This window comes from Pseudochaenichthys georgianus, chromosome 13 (assembly GCF_902827115.2).
Source record: "Pseudochaenichthys georgianus chromosome 13, fPseGeo1.2, whole genome shotgun sequence".
Taxonomy (NCBI): Eukaryota; Metazoa; Chordata; class Actinopteri; order Perciformes; family Channichthyidae; genus Pseudochaenichthys; species Pseudochaenichthys georgianus.
The window spans coordinates 23,467,622-23,487,451 of record NC_047515.1 but is presented as its reverse complement, the minus strand read 5'-3'; the positions used below and the strand labels follow the sequence as shown (position 1 = coordinate 23,487,451).

The 19,830-nt window shown below is 40.8% G+C and overlaps 1 protein-coding gene across 1 annotated transcript; it reads right to left on the bottom strand.

Moving 5' to 3' along the window:
- On the bottom strand, window positions 1–4,325 carry LOC117457019 (2-oxoglutarate receptor 1-like). Its single transcript, XM_034096887.1, has 4 exons — window positions 4,163–4,325; window positions 4,023–4,057; window positions 3,237–3,872; window positions 1–951 (listed from the first exon to the last, which is right to left on the bottom strand). The coding sequence occupies exons 1-4, from the start codon at window positions 4,323–4,325 to the stop codon at window positions 1–3; spliced, it is 1,785 nt and encodes a 594-aa protein (XP_033952778.1).
- Between the last annotated feature and the right edge of the window lie 15,505 nt (window positions 4,326–19,830).

Here is a 19,830-nt window from a genome sequence, read left to right as displayed (position 1 = left end):
TCAGGCTGGTTCTCTTTGCTGCTCTGTCTTTCTGATCAGCTTCCTGAGCTTAGCCAATAGGAGCTTTTTGAATTTGTCCCCCATGAGGAAGTAAAAGACAGGGTTGATGACACTGTGCAAGAAGGCAAATGGTCTTGTGATGATGTACAGGCTCTCTATGTTCATCCTTGTGCATAGCTGCAACCCTGTCCAGTCGTGCTGAGATGCTATTCGGATATTTCTCAGCACATGGTAGGGTGTGTAGAGAAGCAGAAACATGATAGCGGCCGATACAGCAACCCTGAGAGGACGCTTGTACGTGGTTGTCCGGCGCTGTATGGCCCTTTCCTGGATATGGAGCAAATGTGCAATTTGATATGAGAAACCACACAGTCCAAGCAAAGGGAGAGCGTAACCAGTGAGGGTAAGCCCCAGGCTGTAGCCCAATGTATGGACCTCTCCTTTCAAGCTGGCAAAATCCTTGCAGCTACTCCAGTTTCCTCTCTGAAGGTCGTGGACCATCAGTGATATCATCGGAGAAACTTCCAAATTAACAGCTAGCCAGCTCAGCCCTGACACGATCATGGCTATTTTCGGCCTCAACAGGCAGTGGTTACGTGTTGGATGTCTTATGAGCAGGAAACGGTCCATGCTAAGCCAAACCATAAACAGTATGGATGAGTAAAGATTGACATGCAGGACATAGCGGTTGATAACGCAACCATAGGGACTCTTCTCTGGTTGGTCATTTGCATAGAGGTACGAGAGGCGTGGAAGTGTGCAGAGGAAAATAAGGTCAGAGACTGCCAGGTTGAAGAGGTAAATATTGCAGCTCTGCCACTCCTGCAAACAAAATATATAGCCAAGTACAACCAAAAGGTTGCCAGGGAAACCAACGCAGAACTCGACGGCATAAAACGGTGACAGGTAGTACCTCTCCAGGACATCCTTGATCTTGGTACAATCAAGCACCTAGAGAAAAGACGGTAAGAGAACAGAAAAGAAAACAGAGAACAGGACAAGAGAGGGGATAGGAAGGGGAGTCAGAGGAGGGAAGAGAAAACAATGGGTGAGTAACGATAGAAACAAAGTCCTATATTGGAAATGTAAACTTTAAGAACAATGTCTAGTAATGAATTTCAGTAGAAACTAATATTTGGTTTAGAACTAAACACATTGTGTTATATGTATATAAGACTTACCATGCTGTAGTTGTTCTAGTAGTTGTGGGTAGGTGAATAGAGAGTAGGACCATGAGCAGGTGCAGTCACTATCTGCAGAGTGGACATGTAAACACTGAGATGTGACGGTACTGCTGCTGAGAATACAAAAGGCTGTTTGAATTTGATTTGCATATAAAATATGGAAAGATGATGCAAGCCAAGAAGACTTAATAGGTTACTTAAAAACCTAACAAATTATCAAACTGAAGCCCTGTCTGGTTACAGCTGGAGTTTGTATTAACATGGAAAATATGTCCTATTTCATCTCTAGAGGAAAAGTGCAACACTTAAAACACTTTTCAGATTTGTGCTAAATGTCATACTTATTGTCATTACAATGCAATATCTACTTTTAAATATGTTAAATTCACCTTTTATAAATCAATACTTGTATAGAGCCAGCCTAAATGTTGATTTTTAAGCAACCAATTGAGACTCCATCTTGGTTAAGACCATAGACTGTATATATAAAGATTAAGATTAAGACACACTGTATCTTTTTTTTTTACTTCATGGCCTTGATGCAAGTCTTTTTTGTATTGTGATAAAAAAAGGCCCTGAATGTGAAATATAATATAATTTCTGGCCCTTTTAAGAATTTTAATCAAGAGTTGTACTTACAATTTCCAAAGAGCTGAAGTCTCTACCAAATTGAATCGCAAAAAATGAACAAAATGAAATATGTGGTTGTTGTAGGTAAAACAGACACGATCTAAAAATAAATTCAGGTAGCATTATCTTCGCTTGAGGCCAGCTGTCCAAGCATGTTGTTCTTCTTCCAATGATTCTCTCGCTCTGCTTATGAGAAAGTACTTGTTGAGGGATGCATTTCCACATACAGTTGCAAATTAGTTAAAGTCAGACTTCTTCTTAAATATGACAATGACTCAATGACTACAGCACTTCCTTTCTTGTGAACAACTACAAGAACATTTCTTGACCACAGTCTCTGTACTTTCCATGAGCCCTTTATACTTTCATCTATAATTAAACACAAGCATGTTTTTCTTTACTTCTGAGACTTCAAGCTCAGGTGACTGAAATATGTATAGTATTGTGTGATCTACAATATAAACTGATTTAATTAGGTAAAGTGAGTGATTTAAAAATATAGAAATAATCACAAAACATGTTTTTAGATCCAGGTCCTAAACAACTCTCTTCACTCTGTAACTAGATGTTCAAATATTTTCGCTTTTTAAAAAGGTTTGAACGTTGGTGTGGAGTTAATTTGGGTTGTTTATTCGTTTATTTTCTATTTATTTATTTCAATCAATAAGCATTAAGCTACTTGTTTAGTTGTGCAGGTTATCATGTAAAATAGGTCTCAGTTGGGAGGGAACCTTGTTTCCAGTATTTTGTTTTCACCCGGCTCGTGGGCTGTAACATAAAGCAGGGAGGCGAGACGAGAGGTAAGAATAATATAGTTTATTGTTAAAACACAACAAACTAAATAGACACCAGCATCAGGTCCCCGAAACTAGCGCAGAGAAAGTGCCCAGAGGAGTGAGAGAGACGTATCCGGCTGGGCTTCTCCTATAACCTTTTCCCGAGGTGTAGCTCATCAGGCAGGTCTCCTCCCCGACAGGTGCGGCTCATCACCACCGGAACCTGTGAACACCCACAAAGCACACACAAATAGACGGCACCCCACGTAGTGTGGAGGGGTCGTCACACTCCCCCCCATAAGAAAGTAGTTCCCCTAAGAACACCGTTAACTATCTAAATAGCTAGGAGCTCTTCTCCGATATTTTTCCGTGGACAGAAGACCACTCTGGTCAGTCCCTTGACCCAGCACCTGGAAGAACCCGGAATGTCCTTCCATAAACCGCAAACTAGCCCTTGGCAAAAAACCTGACGCCCAGGTCGCTGCCGAATTGGCTTACCTGTCTGACATGATTTAACGTGCCGAGACACATCTCTCTTCAGACCAGGCCAAAAGACATACCGCAACATGTAACCACATGTTTTACGCACACCCCGATGTCCCGACTGTCCATGCGCTTTCCTGAGGACCTCCTCACGAAATCTGACAGGAACCACAATCTGATACACTGGCTCACCCATGAAGCCTTTCCCACGTGACCACCACTTTCTGACCAGCAATCCCCCTTGCAGCTGATAACCCCTGGTGACACCATTACCATCCTCGGTGGAGAGAACCGCCTCAAAATACGGACTGAGGGAGACATCCGCTTTCTGCTCTACCACCAACTCACTGCGGGATACAGACAACAACCAGTCAGGAATAACCACAAAATCTATCTCACTGGCCTCTTCCCCCTGCTCAGACTCCCCATGTGCACGGGTCACAGCCCGGGTCACAGAGCAAGCCACAAACACTCCAGGAGAGCACTTAACATTGTCCTCTGCGTTAACAGTCACAGTGGGTGAAGATGACTGCGTGGTATGGCTGCCAGGAACGGCACCGAGTGGAAGTGGGTCTTCCATCCTGCAGACTCGCCCCACTGAAACGGAGCGGCCGAGGCAGCCGTTCGGATCCTCAAGAGAGCGCTTACCAATCTCGGTGGGACCACCGGCAGATTCACGTGGGGGGAATTCCAAACTCTCCTCTACTCTGCAGCCAACCTGGCCAATGAGCGGCCTATCGACGCCCGAGTTCGGGAGCAGGAAGACGCCGTGGAGTACATCTCTCCGAATTCCCTCATTCTAGGACGTACAGGACAGGAGGAGACCTGGAGGGGATCAGCATGGAAGGCCGCTCTTGGCACAGGTTAAAGGCTATCCAGGCCAGAGCAGATAAGTTCTGGACAAGCTGGAGTGACTTGGCAGGCCCAAACCTGTTCCTCCAAATGGCACCGAGCTGCCAGAAATGTCCAGGTGGGAGACCTGGTCTGGATCGCGGACCAGAACACCTTAAGAGGTCAGTTTCGACTAGGCCGAGTTGTAAAAGCCTATCCAGACAGAAGAAGAGTCATCCGGGACGCTGATATTTGGACCTGTGTGGGCCTTCCTGCCCCCCTCACTGCTGGATCCCAGAAGAGACGGACAGTCCCAGCCCCAACCACCATCCTCTTCAGGAACGTACCAAGGCTGGTGGTACTGCTCCCCGTCTTGGGATGTCCTGCCCACCCATTTCGCTTGGCTGGGTGGGCAGGACATCCCAAGAAAAACCAAGAAGTCCCAGACACCCCACTACAAAATACTCTGGTTTTGGGAGTCCAGGGTGAATTGTGTGTAGTCTCCCTGGATCTAGTGATCGAGAGCCCAAGTGGGAGGTGTGGAGTTAATTTTGGTTGTTTATTTTCTATTTATTTATTTCAATCAATAAGCATTAAACTACGGAGCCCCTAAAGGGACATGGAAAAAAAAGGTGGTTTGAAATGTTGATAAAAATGTTAAAGATGCTGAAGAAATCTTTAAATATTTTTCTCTACCTGATAAATGAATGTTTCACAAATTATAATAGCTATTAAAAGTAAATAATGCATTAAAATCCACTGGTTTGTAATTTGATATGCTTTAACAATGTTGAATAAAATCATATCGTTTACTCTGCTTTGGAACATGTGCAGTTCACATAACAATACCACAGTGTTAGCTTTAATTTTTTTTATCTAAGTAGTCATGCGCCTTTCCTGTGGTTGCATAACACATTATGATGATGTTGATTCTCAGAGGGAGCCTACGGTATATTTTGGCAACAAAGCTTACAATGTTGGTCAGCCTTGGCAAAGCACAGGATCGACTGCTGAGAGACATGTGAGACAAAGTCAGGGCAGATTTGTTCATTTATTTGCTTTTTACCTTGCACTGCAGGGACAGTAATCTCAGTACAATAGAATATGATGGATATGTCCTTAAGAAACCCAGCCTGGGCCTGACAGTGAGTTGTTTGGTTATACTACCCCAGGTTGGAGAGTAATCTTTCAGCATTCCTGTGTTTGAGTAGTGTTAGGATTTGTTCAAGTGCAAGTCAACAGTAGGGCAATCATTATAAACGTATTATATGACTGACTTTGGTTAGCCTTAGGTTGTCTTTTTCTTTGTAAATGTGATGTTTCGGTGTTGTTGTTTTTTGTTTTGTTTCTTTCCGTTAACTGTCAAGTGGGAACAAGTATTTTTTGTAGTAAGTTTTGGTGTTTCTCTTATTATCCTATGATACTGTGTGAATAAGAAAATATGAAGGACAGACCATCTATTTCCATTTTTTTTTAGAAAGGGGCAGGTAACATAAGATTATTTTGTTCTCCCTGCTCCTTTTCGGTCAATGGTGTCTTAATAGAGACATGTTTTGTAAACAAGTATTATACATTAAGTTGTGCATACCATGAACGGAACAAATAAAAAATAAATGAAATGTTAATGTGACATTTGGTTTATAATTGATGTCTAATCATTTGTTCATACATAAATACAATAAGATTACACTTTATATGCCTTGCTGCAGATAACACACACCAATGTCTGTCCAAAATTATCCAAACAAATTCTCAGAACATTAGGCAGTACTCCCCTTGGTCGGTCTTCTCATAGTTTAAGACAGCGGGGTTAATACTGTATGTTGTAAGGCAGTACAGGCAGTATACAGTAGTATACATAACATGCCTCAAGATTAGGTGGATTTAATGACAACAATGTACCTTTTGTTGTGTTATGAACATCATCTCTCTCTCTCTCTCTCTCTCTCTCTCTCTCTCTCTCATGTTTAAATGTAAATACTTACAATACACATATTGTTTTCTTTGTTGTCTGTAAATAGTTTGTGTGATTTAAATAAAGTCTTTAAAAGCAGAGTTCATTCCTGTCTAGGAGAGAGAGAAGAATATGTCTTTGGTTGAATCAGATACATAATCTAGTCACATATCTGATTATTCAATGCATTTGTATTAGTTTTATAAGAAAGGTGACCATTATATAACATTTGTTAATATGGTACTATTAAAGTGATTTCACTGTAACTGAACATGTATGTAACAAGAGTGCCCTCTAGTGGAAGACCACGTAGAAAAAATACTAACGTCTGGACAGAAAGTGCTACTAAAAGCTTGTCATTTTACACACAAACACTCTTACTAACTACATGGTGTTTATGTGACCCTGTGCACATATAGAGTGGAGTCTTCTGGATGTATTTTTGGTTTGAACAATTCCTAGTTGGTCAAATCGGATAAATGTACTCTTATCTTGGTCTTTTGTCTACTCTTCAAGATACTCTTTTTTGTATATCAAAAGGTCAAATTTAACTACATATGGTTTTCACATTGACATCATTTGGCAGTTGAAAATGTTTAGGATTAACTGACAATAAAGCAGTGCCATGTTCATATTTGAGGTAAAAGAGAAAAACATACAGTGCCCGGCCCGCGGCTCGGAAAGTCATAAGATTTTAACCACCAAAGAATGTTTTTCTTTTATATTTTTTATAAACCTGAAATGACCTTTAATCATTTCTGGCCCTGCAGAGGGAGTCTGGACACCGGCCAATACATCATCCCCTCTAACACCCACTGCCATATTTCTTATTCTCTTTTTCAGATAAATATGGCACGACTTCAGAAGGTGGATTACCTTAAAACTAAAGTGCCACAAGGCATGTGTAGTGTACAATTGTATTAATTCTTAACAATTGAAAGCTACAACTACAATGTTCATTAAACAAGGTTGACCTCATCACCATAATCACAACCTACAGTGTATGCAGCATATATTTGAGACCAGTTCAACCAAAGGGATATAGTTTTCGATAATTTACGTAATGAAGAAGTAAATTAGCCAGAGAAAAAGAGAAGAGGAAAACATTAACACAGGTTGTAGCAGAAATGCTTTTGTTGCATCTGTAATTTGTAACTCATCCGTCTTGTGCCCTCTCCAATCCTCCATAGTGTCAAGTTGGGCACAGAGGCACTAAACTACCTCCCAAACGACTGTCTAATTTAAATTTGAATGCTGTTAGGAATAACACAGTATTCTCATGATACCTTCGTTCTGTACGTGTTTGTAAAGTGGTGACATGGGTATTGAACCACATTAAACAACACCTTTTTTCTAGTAATGTATGAACCAGCCCCGACAGAAATCATGTGATACAAATGATATCCAGCAGAGGGCAGTATTATCCCAAAGCTCAGGTAGTGGGCCAAACTCCACAAGTGTCTTGCCTTGGATGTGGAAAAATATATTGATTAAATAAAGTAGCAACAACAAAAAATTAAATATAGGGTTGGATCAAATCAACTTAAGTAGCGTATTAACGTTTTGAATCAATTTGAGAGGTTATTGGTGGACAAAGCATGAGAGCAAGTCCTAATTGTTTTTAATTTAAATGGAAATGAAGTTGGAAAGAAGGAGACAGAATGAGGACCAGTGAGAAAGAAGATGGATGACTGATCCTGTGATGGACTTGTTCGTAGAGGGTGGAGCTGAAATCAGTACCACAGTGTTCTCATCACTTTTGTGCTCTTGTGCACATGTCAGCGTTTGTGTGAAATAAAGAAATGAAAAAGGTGATGGACTGTATCCTCTAGTTCAGGGGTCTCCAACACGTCGATCGCGAGCTACCGGTAGCTCGCGGGCAGCTTTTCAGTAGCTCCCCGCTCGATTATCGATTATAGCGTATTAACGCTGCTTCTTGATTTTTCGGCCACACAATAAAGTGTTTTTATTTTAGAATTGTTTCTGTCACACGAATATCAAATTGGTCGGTGACGCAGAGATCAAGGAACAGACGTGACAGCGGCACAGCGACACCACACATGGAGCAGTCTGCTTTCTCCAGCAGCACCAGTCAGAACCAACAGCAGAATGACCCGCTCTGAATCAGGCCGCGTCGCTGCGGCTCAGAGACACACAGGGAGGGATTAGTGTTTTTTGAAAAACACTCGTTATCGTCATGTCAGGTTTTTGGTGGATTTAATCAAGTCTTGGATTGCAGAGTATGAATCTCCTCTTGCTATTTTCAGTTGATACATACGCGTGTAAAGTTTGTGAAGGCAGGAGGAAAGCTTCCGCGATCACCGTCTCCTCTCTGTTCCTCCAAGCCCCGCCCCCTCCTGAAAAATAACTACTAATAAGAGTGACAGGCTGACAGTGACCTGATAGAAACTTTATTATTCACTTAATCACCGATTGAGATGATGAAGCTAACTTAATCTCATACATTCATGGGATTCATGTAACAGTAAGACAGAGAATGTAAGTGTGCACCCACATGCAGTATTTTTTTTTTATAATGCTGTTGTAAATACTCCTGTTGTCTACTGTGTTCAGACTTCATGTGTGTGATGCCTCATTCAAGACATTCAGTGTCCTTTTTAACAGAAGACCGTTGCCAGAAGCTGCAGCTAGACTGCAGAAGTATTAGTTTTTTGTTTTTGAGGATGGAAAAATGTCACACACAGATATAGGGAGGCTAGACCTATACAACTGATTCATTATGGTTTATAATTTCATGTCAACATGAAGAAGAAGAAAAGATGGCTGCACTGTTCAGTGTCAATCCTGTGGAGATGGAGATGGAGGTTATAAATCTCCAAAATCATGTTCAGCTTAAGTCTCAGCAAAACTCACAACATTTCTAGAGCCTTGTAGACTCAGACAACTATAAGAACATCACCAAGCAGCACTGAACAAGCCTGCTTTATGTGGCTCTAATTGCCTTTGTGAAGCAGCTTTTTCTGACATGAATGACATCTAAATACAGAACAAGACCGACTGATCAACATGTAAATGACTCCATTAGAGTGAACCTAAGTGGGTCCAGCACACCTGTATGGTGGACTCCATGCAGCGCCAGTCATCTCACTAACTGTAAAAAAGAGTGAATGCACTTATTTTACACACGTGCCATAAGATGCTTGCAAGGTGGTTATTAAGGCGATGTATTTACTATGTGGGCCATAATAAGTACTTACTATGTTGTCCATATTAATATGTGAGAAATTGTCGTTTTCTTGGACCTTGATGTGAAGTTAAGATTTTAGATAAGCTTTAGGTATTGATTTCACACAAAAGTAGCTTAATTCAACTGATGAGTGCTATGTGAATAAATGTAAGCGATGCGATGCAAGTAGCTCTTTGCCACTTTCATTTTTTCAAAGTAGCTCTCAGGTGGAGAAAGGTTGGAGACCCCTGCTCTAGTTTAACTTCTACTCATGCCTCACTCTCCTCCTTATATGGGTAATGTGTCCCAAATGTACCCTGAACACGCAAACACACACAGACCGAAAAAGTAACTCAATGTATATCAAACATATTCACAATCAGTGCAAACTATTAGGTACAGTCTAACCTCTTAAGCCCGAGGGTCCCCCCAGTGGACCCCTCCCACCGTTTTTTTACGAGACTATGTCTCAGGGTGTTACGTGCCAGGCAGGCTGTACATGTGTGGTTTTCCTTCCCTCCTGTGTTTTTCTCTTCTCCCTGTCTTCTGCACAGCTAATCAGCAGCTGATCGGTATCTGCCTGTGCACCTGAGTCTGATGGCTGATTGGATCCTCTCACCCTCAGCTGGCCTATCAGCAACCAGGGCCGACCATAAAGGAGGCACCCAGGAAGTCTTCTCTCTCTCACTCTGGGCCTGTTGCTGAGGAAGGAACACGGCTGTGCTTAGCAACTAAAGCTCTTTGGAAAATCTGAACTTTGTTAATGTGTGTGTTGAGAGGTGGAGGAGTTAGGTAAGTCTGGGGTACCCTGTACATTTCTCACCACCGAGCTAACTATTGTTTAGACACACTAGGTAAGCGGATTGTTGCCACCCCTGTATATTGTTTTGTCAAATTCTTTGTAGTTAGTTAGTGAGGGTTTTTGTTTGAGTTTGGTTTCAAAGGATAGTTGTAGAGATAGGCCTGGTTTTGTTATGCTTGTTTCTTTTGTTTGGCACAATCCTTTGACTCCTCCTCCTCCTCCTCACAAACAGAGTTTCTGTTTAATTGTATTATCTGATAGGTTACAAGGAATAAACCTTTTGTCAACCTTTACTCTGACTCTCTCATACTTATTGGTTGTACGTTATTGTCTCCAGGTCCCCTAGACCTTAGTGGGGACGTAACACAGGGCTTCTTAACATTTATGAAACTATTAATGTTCCATACCCTTTTAACGGTAAGAAACTCAGCTAACTGACAATGTGAACCATTTTTAGCTAAAAGAAACACAAGAGTAATACCAAGCCTTTGAATTAGCATGGAGCGAAAAAATGCTAACTAATGCTAACGGACTTTTGCACAGCACTCACGGTAGACATGCCCTTATTACTTATCGTAACTGCACAAACAAGATATCCGATTAAAGCTGAGACTCCACAGATTCCACACATGTAATGTCATCACTGTAGGACCCCGAATTCCTGGAGCTATCAGCCAGAAAAGAGAAAGTAAACAACATCCGGTTTCAAAAATATTACAATAATTACGTCTTACCTTTTTTGATTTGTGATCAAAAGTTGTGTTCAACGGAATAAAAACGCCGCTCAAGGTTAATCCAATGTCTTTGTGTCACGTAGACATTTTTACTGATAATCCATCATCATATTTATGGAAATATACTGGGTATAAAGTGTTGCCGTCCAGGCTTGTACTTTCAGATATGTTTCGTTTGCTTCTCTATTACGTCCGCAATGGTAATGTTTACGTGGATTTGAGAACTGCCCATCTATTCTATTGGATGTAATGGTTAAGAAAAAGGTGTTAATCACCCAAATCGACCAATGGGTTCCAGAGATATGGTCCTGCGTAAAGTATAAAGAATGCCAGCCAGCTTAAGTACATTACGCAGCAGACTTTACTTATTGTTTACTACGTAAGGAAGCAGGACCCAGAGCGCACGGAGCACAGAGCGGACAGCAGATAACGGAATTGCAGTTTTATTGCTTATAGATTATCAGAACATTTCAAAGGGGACACAGTCACATTGAATATTAACCTATGGATTAACTACATAATCGTTTTTATCGTTTTAATGCCATTGAAGACCAGTTTAGACCAGCTTAGACCAGACAAAGACCAAGGTGAGCGATGTTAGCCTAGCGCATGTTAGTACCTAGCGTCACTTGTTTTGATGTACGTTTTTGTTAATAACGTTGCGAGTTTGTATCTTTCAGTGTTGAGGTGGGCACCGTTAGATTCTGTGTCTTTACGATCATAAACAATGTGTTGGATGTGCAGCTAGGATAAGTAATAAGGGAGCTAGGAGTGATTTTCGGTGCAGTAATAGGTTAGCATTTTTCGCTCGGGCTAATTCAGAGGCTCACTGTTAGCATTGTGTGTTTTTTTTGAAAAAATAAATGAAAAAGATCAGTTGAGTTTTTTTCCCGTTATATGGATATCAAATATTCATAGATTATTACATATTAAGGTTCCTTAGACGTTGTTTCCTGCAAATGACGCGATTTCGGGTCCGTGGGGCCTAAGAGGATAACAGAGTATGTTTTTATATACTATTTTTATTTTTTTCACAACAGTTGTATTTGGATGGAATGAATACCTATAGTGATAATTCAAAGTAATAAAATGATTTTTACAGTGAAAAAGTTCAAATGGAACTGATGGTTCCCAAATTACCCAGAGGTGAGTCCGCCTGGACTTTATTTTTCTAAACCTCTCTAAAAAGGTCGAATTTCACTTGTTTTGCAGCAATCTTGATACAGGGTACTTATTATATATTATAGTTTGGATTCCTAAAGCTTTTAGTCTACTAACCCATCATTCAAGGGTGGTTTTCACTATAAGTAATGGGGTTTTTTTAGGCGGACATTAGAATTTACATGTTTTTACTATGTTCCATCTGAATTTACTTTACAATAAAAACATATATATTGATTCTGACACTTCTACATCCAACTCACAGATGTAACCTTGCTTTGAGAGAAAATATTATTAATTTACCCCTTTTAGAAGTGAAGATATAGTCTTTGTTGTGTTAGTGGCATTTTCGAGCCTGAAACCTGAAAAACCAACACACTCTCACTCCCTAAGCGTCCAATAGCGACGTTTGGTCAGTGTCCGTGGCGTCCAATTGTGACGCTCCTAGGCTCCTTCAGCGTCATAAAGGGACGCAAATAGCTTTCAACTGATTGCAATGTATTCCCATCTGCGTCGGGATTTGACGCTCATGGAAGCACGGCATTCGTTTATGCCGGCTGCCCTTAAAGGCAATGTGAGCATCCATTCCCATTGGATAACGGAGAATTTTACACCCGGAAGTAAGTACTCCTCTTACTGTCGATTGATTTTACAGTGATATCTGCACTACTCATCGACTAAAAAACACCAGATTATCCTTGTTAATTACACAACATTGATTGGTTTAAATTGTGTACAATGCTTTTGTATTTTTCCCCTTCGATTCGGAGAAACAAATATGTTTTCTGAGTAAAGGATGGCAGAAGACACTACACTACCCAGAATCCCCAGCTATCGTTTGGCCTACACCATGTGCTCTGTTTGACAAACCCCGTTTTTTTTTCACCATTCATTCCGATGGCTGGCGTCTATGTCACCTGATCTTCAAATGTCTCCCTGCAGAAAAAGAAAACATGGCCGAACTTCATTTTATTCTAGGTGTAAAATGCCTATTTTAAAGTTAGTTTGGCCATTAAAATGCGTTTTGATGTCATTTGATGCGAGAAATATGAGTTGTTATTTCAGATTATGTGTGCAGTGGATGTACATGATCTTTAGTTTGCTAGTTATTACGAAGATTATTTCAGGAAATCGCGACGTTTTCATTGTTACCAAGGTGGTTGCTAGGGACGCTGCTATCGATATTATTTCTGTTATGTTGTGTAACTGTTTAATGGTGTTATCTTTATTGCTACCCCCTTCCCCGTCAATGTATAGTGTTGGTCCACAGCCTAAACATATTAGTTTAACAAAATCCGCATCTAAAGATAGCCTACGTTATTTCCCCCCTGTGCAATTCCAGTCTCACATCTCAGAGCACACCGTCATTAACAAATACCGGAAACAGACCGAAATAATAATAATACCTTATTCCGAGTGTGCTTGCTTTTCTCTTTGAAAGTCATCACATAACGGCATTGTAATACACGGTTCGGCTGCATTACATATTACATATCTGCCGTAGTTCTGTATTTATAGAGCCCTGATGAGAAGACAAACATGAGGAACTGAAAACGTGACGTGGATCATAAATATATCAGCCATTAAACAACATCTTACATTTATTTTCACACAATGCGTCTCCTTGCAGTATCAACACTAATTCGGCTCACTTTTATATTTGATCAAATTGGTAGATAGGCTGTATTTACACCATAAAGGTGCACAGTTGATATAAAGGGACACCTGGTGGTTAAAGCATGTTATTGAATTTCAATATTTTTATTATTAGATATTAATACGATCCCTATAAAGTATATTCATTACTCGTTATTCTCTACTAATTGTTAATTAAAGACTGTATGTAATGACTATTTTGCACATCCCTTTCAAGATTTCAAGATTTTCTAAGGTTTATTGACATATCATATACGCCTACACAACTGTGGTGTAGTTCTGCACTGAATGAAAAACTTGGGTTGCAGGTTCCTCAATAGTGCATTACAAGACATCTATCAATATTTGTGCATACCTCCAGCAATGTTAACTATGTTGAAGCACTTATTTTAACTGATATTATACATAATGTATTATACTCTCATAAGATGTATGTAGATATTTCATCTCCGGCCTTGTCAGGTATTGAACAATCAATAAATAAAGAACACAGAATTGTTGAATATAAAACACAGAATTTATGTGATTATACTAAATGATTTTCAAATAAACACAACTGCATATTTAACTGTTACACATGCTGATGTAACGCAAATGTTCCAACTTGGGATCAATAAAGTATATCTTATCTTAAGCTGATCGATGGCTACTGCCATATTTGCACAATGTGCCTCTGAACCTTGACAAGTGCATGTTTCAGGCGGTGGACCCGTTCAAATCCAGTTTTGGACAGTCTGCCGTGGTTCCATCCCATTTCAAGTGCTGTTCGAGAATCGGCTTAACCCTCGGAGCACACTCTCCAATCACAGAGAGGACTATCACGGGGTTTGTCAAGAGCACATGGTGTAGTCCAAACGATAGCTGGGGATTCTGGGTAGTGTAGTGTCTTCTGCCATCCTTTACTCCTGGGAATGGACGCTCACATTACCTTTAAGGGCAGCCGACATAAACGAATGCCGTGCTTCCATGAGCGTCAAATCCCGACGCAGATGGGAATACATTGCAATCAGTTGAAAGCTATTTGCGTCTCTTTATGACGCTGAAGGAGCCTAGGAGCGTCACAATTGGACGCCACGGACACTGACCAAACGTCGCTATTGGACGCTTAGGGAGTGAGAGTGTGTTGGAAAAACAGGCTCAGGGCTTAAGAGGCTAACAGACATCAGGTGAAACCCATTCATTGCAATAAACATAGGCTATAATGTAATAAGTATGTAAATTAATGACTGTATAAATAAACTTAAAGTTGCTACACTGCATGATCGCATATAACACCCTTGTAGGAATATTACAGGACCACATTTAAATTGATAGATTAAAATGCAGTAAGGCCACTATAATGTAGCCTATTAGTTTATTAAATTACAGTACAATATTTAAATTGATAACAATATAAAATGCCAAAATAACACAAAGGTCTCTTTAATGTAACCTACCAATTAGTTTAGCATACTCCTCATACATTTCCTAGACCCGGCACAAAGGCACCAATGGAGGTGCATTAAAAAGCAATGGCCAACGGGTAGTAAAGTCAGTAAATGAAGCCCACTATTCACTAACATAAATTCATTATAACATCCCTTTAGAAATATTAGGCTCTATAACAGCAGATAGAGTGCCATTCAAAGAGCAAGACTGTATTTAATTGAAGAAAGACAATGATTATTTGTAAATCTGTGCCCACAGTTCACAAACATGTTAACAACGATCAGAAATGTGTTTGCACAGATTTACACGTAAAAGAAATGTCTGCCAATGAGGTGACCCTGCCATTCTTACACATGTATGTGTGTTATTTCAATTAGATTGTCATGTAACACATGTGAATGAGTGTGTGTCTCATGTTGTGATTGGGTGTCCCCATTAGCCTGTGAAGCTTAAAGTGTCCTAGTTCTGGAAGGTGGTACACTTACAGCTGGCTCACCACAGCTCTGCACTAATTATCACCGGGGTTCACATTTGACAGTAAGTTAATTGAATACAAGCTGATGTAGAGCACGGGCTTAAGAGTGTTTTAGTGCGTCTCACATGAGATGGAGGCAGAGAGAGACTGCATCTTTTTACTGCATTGTGTTAAGGTTGTTCATTTACACCTAAAAGATCCAGCACAAACTCCTTCAGCCCTCTACATTATCTGCACTCTGTATGACCTTTCTTTCTTCCCTATTTTGAGTTTTAAATCTTCTGTATTCCTTTATAGGCATTTAGACCTCCTACTACTTTTCCAATCATGTCTCTTTTATTTTCAACCAAACATTAAATTCCAATGTATTTGCATAGGCTTGAGTGAAAATAGTGTTTCAATAATTCATCCAGTGCCTTTTTGAGCAGCATTCAAACTGACACAGTGGGGATATTGAGGGCTTTGCATGCACTCATCCTTTTGTCGAAGTCACAGCATGGACCGAAAAATAAAATTGTCCTTTAAAACCCCAAAACAGTTGTTTTGACCTTTTTCCGATGTGCATGACAATTCTTCCTTCCTCAGTGAAACATGACCATTAGCAGTGGAAATAAACAGCTATTGCTTCTTTGGCCAATTTTGTTTTTCACTTCAGTAAGAGAAATTAAATCAAATTAAATTTCCCCATTCTGTTCTTACTGACTAACACAGAAAGAACATAAAACCCAACCCTAACGAAGGGAGTAATTGTGAGATTTTGGCACAAGTTAACGTTTCTGGGATATTTCTTGTTTCAAAATTGCAGTTTGTGGTTAATAAATTCCATACAAGAATAATGTTATTCAAAAGAGTTATAAATCAAAGCACTTTAGATTATATATATCCCAAATGTTGTGAATTGGAATACAATATATCACATTATTACTTTGGAAGTTATAAAACATTTTTGGGAAAAAATCAATATACCAATCTCGGATGAAAACAGACAAGGTGAAAAGTCAGCTGAGAAAGTGATGACACTAAGCGATGTCAGGGTAATTTTAATCATATACAAAGGTAATTAAATAGCCAAGATCCCCCATGGCGAACTAGGTTAAGACTTCTAAGTGGGCTGTGACCTTCATTTTCCCTCAGTTTGATCCCTGTGCCTCTTCATGTCTTTTTTGTATTCTATGCCATGTTGTGGATCCATTTCATTTTCAGTCACAGCAGCTCTGTAGGCTTGTTTTAAACACGCTGTGATGGTGTATGCTGTGTCAGACGTTCTCAGCGTTACTGATATGATTGCCTCTGCTGTCTATTGGGACGTATACATTCAAAACCACCGTCAGGTCAGCTAACTGTCAGCTAATCGCAGTGGCGGCGCCAGGGTATGGCTGGGGTAGGCTACAGCCATACCAATAAATGGCTTAGCCCCACCATGAAAAATGATGTTAAAGTAAGCAAAATGGTTGGGTTTTCAGTATGTCAAGTCTTTCACCTGTGGGGAAATTGCAGGATTGGCTCCAGGTCGCCCTTTTTATTTACTACAAGACAAATGTGCCTTTTTATTTCATACAGTTCAATTTGGATTGAGACAGGGAAATAATCTAAACCTCACGCATGACGTTTCACTGTCAAGGGGGGCGATATAGCGTGTATGTAATTACATTGCAAATACTTACAATAGTTGTTATATGTTTACACACGGACCCTGTTGAGGGGAACACACACTGGAGCAGGCATGCGGATGAAGCCAGGGTGTAAATGTTATGCTACGTTCTATGTAAAAGTTTAATAAAGTGTAAGCAGCTAAAAGTGCTTCAACCGTCCATTCTTGTAATATGAGGGGCAAGAATGAAACATGGTGGCAGCGGAAATTGGAAACTTGGAAGTAAGAGAGCAGTACAAAAGAAGAAAAAGAAAACAAACTTTTGCTGTGCAGCTAACCAGCTAGCCTGTAGCTAATAACAAGCAGTGGGCTGGGGAAGATGCTCGTCGGTCGGCCATGGAAGGTTTGAAACCCCCATCAACATTGTGTCTGGACTCTGGCAATCTTGCAAAGTCATGGAAATCATGGAAAGAGGAGTTTACACTTTACTTGGAGCTTTCTTTGCCAGAGGCAGAATAAACAATGAAGGTGAAATTGTTCTACTACCTGATTGGAGAGACTGGTAGAGAACTTTGTGAAACTCTGATGAGTGATGTGACTACAGCCAGGAGGACAGTTAAGAACATCATTGAAAAATGCGATGGACATTGCAACCCCAAGGTAAATGAAACAGTGGAGAGATATCGGTTTTTCGTGAGAAGTCAAGGACAGGATGAAAACATTGATACATATGTCACTGATCTAAGAATGTTAGCCAGCACATGCAACTTTGGACAAATAAGGGACTCACTCATTCACGATATAATAGTATGTGACATTATGGATTCAGGACTGAGAGAGAGATTGCTCAGGGAGGACAACCTGACATTGTGGGTCTGTAGCCCTACAGTTGTGCAGGGCTACAGAATTGTCACATGAAAATAGTAGAACCCTTGCAGGACATACAGTGGAGGAGGTGCACATGATGAAACAGACAGCATGGCAGGATAAGAACACAAACACAGTTTTATGCAAATTCTGTGGTATTACACATGAAAGGGACAAGAACAAGTGTCCAGCCTTTGGAAAGCGCTGCAAAAAATGTGGTAAAGAAAATCATTTTGCTGTCAAATGTAAAACCACACAGGATAAAGACAAGAGAGGAAGTACACCAAGTGACTGAACAGGACAGTGAGGAATATGAGGACATCTTGAGTGTCACCACTACAGAGATACTGACAGTGACTGGTAAAGAGGCCGGGGAGGACAAAGCCAAGAACAGCCAGCTTTTCGCAGGGATGCTAATCGGCAAGGAGCTGGTGAAGTTTCAGATAGACTGTGAAGCTAGCTGTAATGTCATCCCTGTGAATCTATTGAGCCCTGAAACTCGGCTGGAGAGCACTAAGACAGTGCTGGTAATGTACAACAAGACCAGGCTGCATCCACTAGGCAAATGCAAGGTGAAGGTGAGAAACCCAAGGAACCAAAAACAGTACCGCCTGGAGTTTGAGGTGGTGAATGAGGACTGTAAACTACCACTGTTGGGAAAGAAGGCAAGCGAAGCCATGAGACTCATTAAAGTACAGTATGAGAACATACTAGCTATTGACAGTATTGTCACTGAAGTGACAATACACATGCAACAAATACAGAAGGAGTACAGTGATGTGTTCACAGTTGACGGCTGCCTGGAAGGAGAGTACTAGATCGAGATCGACGAGAGGGTGGAGCCGGTGAAACTCCCCAAACGACGAGTCCCGGTTGCCATGATGACTCCTCTCAAGTTAGAGCTGCAGGATCTACAAAGGAGAGAGATCATCATACCTGTGGAGAAAAGCACAGACTGGATAAGTAGTCTTGTCACAGTGCAGAAACCTAATGGCAAGCCAAGAATATGTATTGATCCAAGACCACTGAACAAGGCTCTAAAGCGGAGCCATTTCCCACTTCCTATCATTGATGACATCCTTCCAGACCTGTCGAGAGCGAAGGTGTTCACAGTCTGTGATGTCAAACATGGCTTTTGGCATGTGAAATTGGAGGAGGAGTCAAGCTATCTAACAACATTTGCTACACCATTTGGCAGATTTAGGTGGCTCAAGATGCCTATGGGAATCAGCCCAGCACCTGAGATTTTCCAGCGGATGCTGAATCAAGCACTGGAGGGTCTGCCAGGCATCTACATCATAGCTGATGACGTATTGATCACAGGAGAAGGTGACACACAAGAAATGGCCTTCAAAGACCATGATGATAAATTGAGACAGTTTCTAAGCAGATGCAGAGAAAATAATATCAAACTGAATGCAGAGAAATTCAGGTTAAGGCAGCAGGAGGTGCCATATATTGGACACCTGCTGACAGCAGATGGACGGAAAGTTGACCCCGAGAAGATCAGGGCAGTGAGAGACATGCCAAGACCAACTGACGTGAAGGGTGTACAGAGACTGATGGGAATGGTAAATTATCTCTCTAAATTCTACAAACACCTGTCAGATGACTGTGAGATTGTGAGACAGCTCACACACTAGGAAAATATGTGGGAATGGACAGAAATGCACGAAGAAGCATTCAGCAGGCTCAAAGACAATATAGCCAAAACACCAGTACTGAAGTACTATGACCCACAAGAGGAACTGACTTTGCAGTGTGATGCTTCAGAAACGGGGCTGGGAGCAGCACTGACTCAAAAAGGGAAACCTGTAGCATTCGGGAGCAGAGCACTGACACCAACCGAAAGGGGTTATGCCCAAATAGAAAAAGAATGTTTAGCTATTGTCTATGGCATGGAAAAGTTCCATCAATACACGTATGGCCGGAAAGTGACAGTACAGAGTGACCATAAGCCGTTGGAGAACATTGTCAAGATGTCACAGTCTTAAGGAGAACCCAAATGCAGCACTCGAGAAACCAAGGAGAATTGGTAATATCCTTTATTGGAGATTCCACTGGATCGGAG

Coding starts and splice junctions, on each gene's coding strand:
- LOC117457019 (XM_034096887.1), bottom strand. CDS start 4,325: ATGTCCTGCCCACCCAGCCAAGCGAAATGGGTGGGCAGGACATCCCAA. Junction 4,058..4,162: donor GGGCAGGAAGGCCCACACAG/GTCCAAATATCA, acceptor TCCGCGATCCAG/ACCAGGTCTCCCACCTGGAC. Junction 3,873..4,022: donor TGGACATTTCTGGCAGCTCG/GTGCCATTTGGA, acceptor TGTACGTCCTAG/AATGAGGGAATTCGGAGAGA.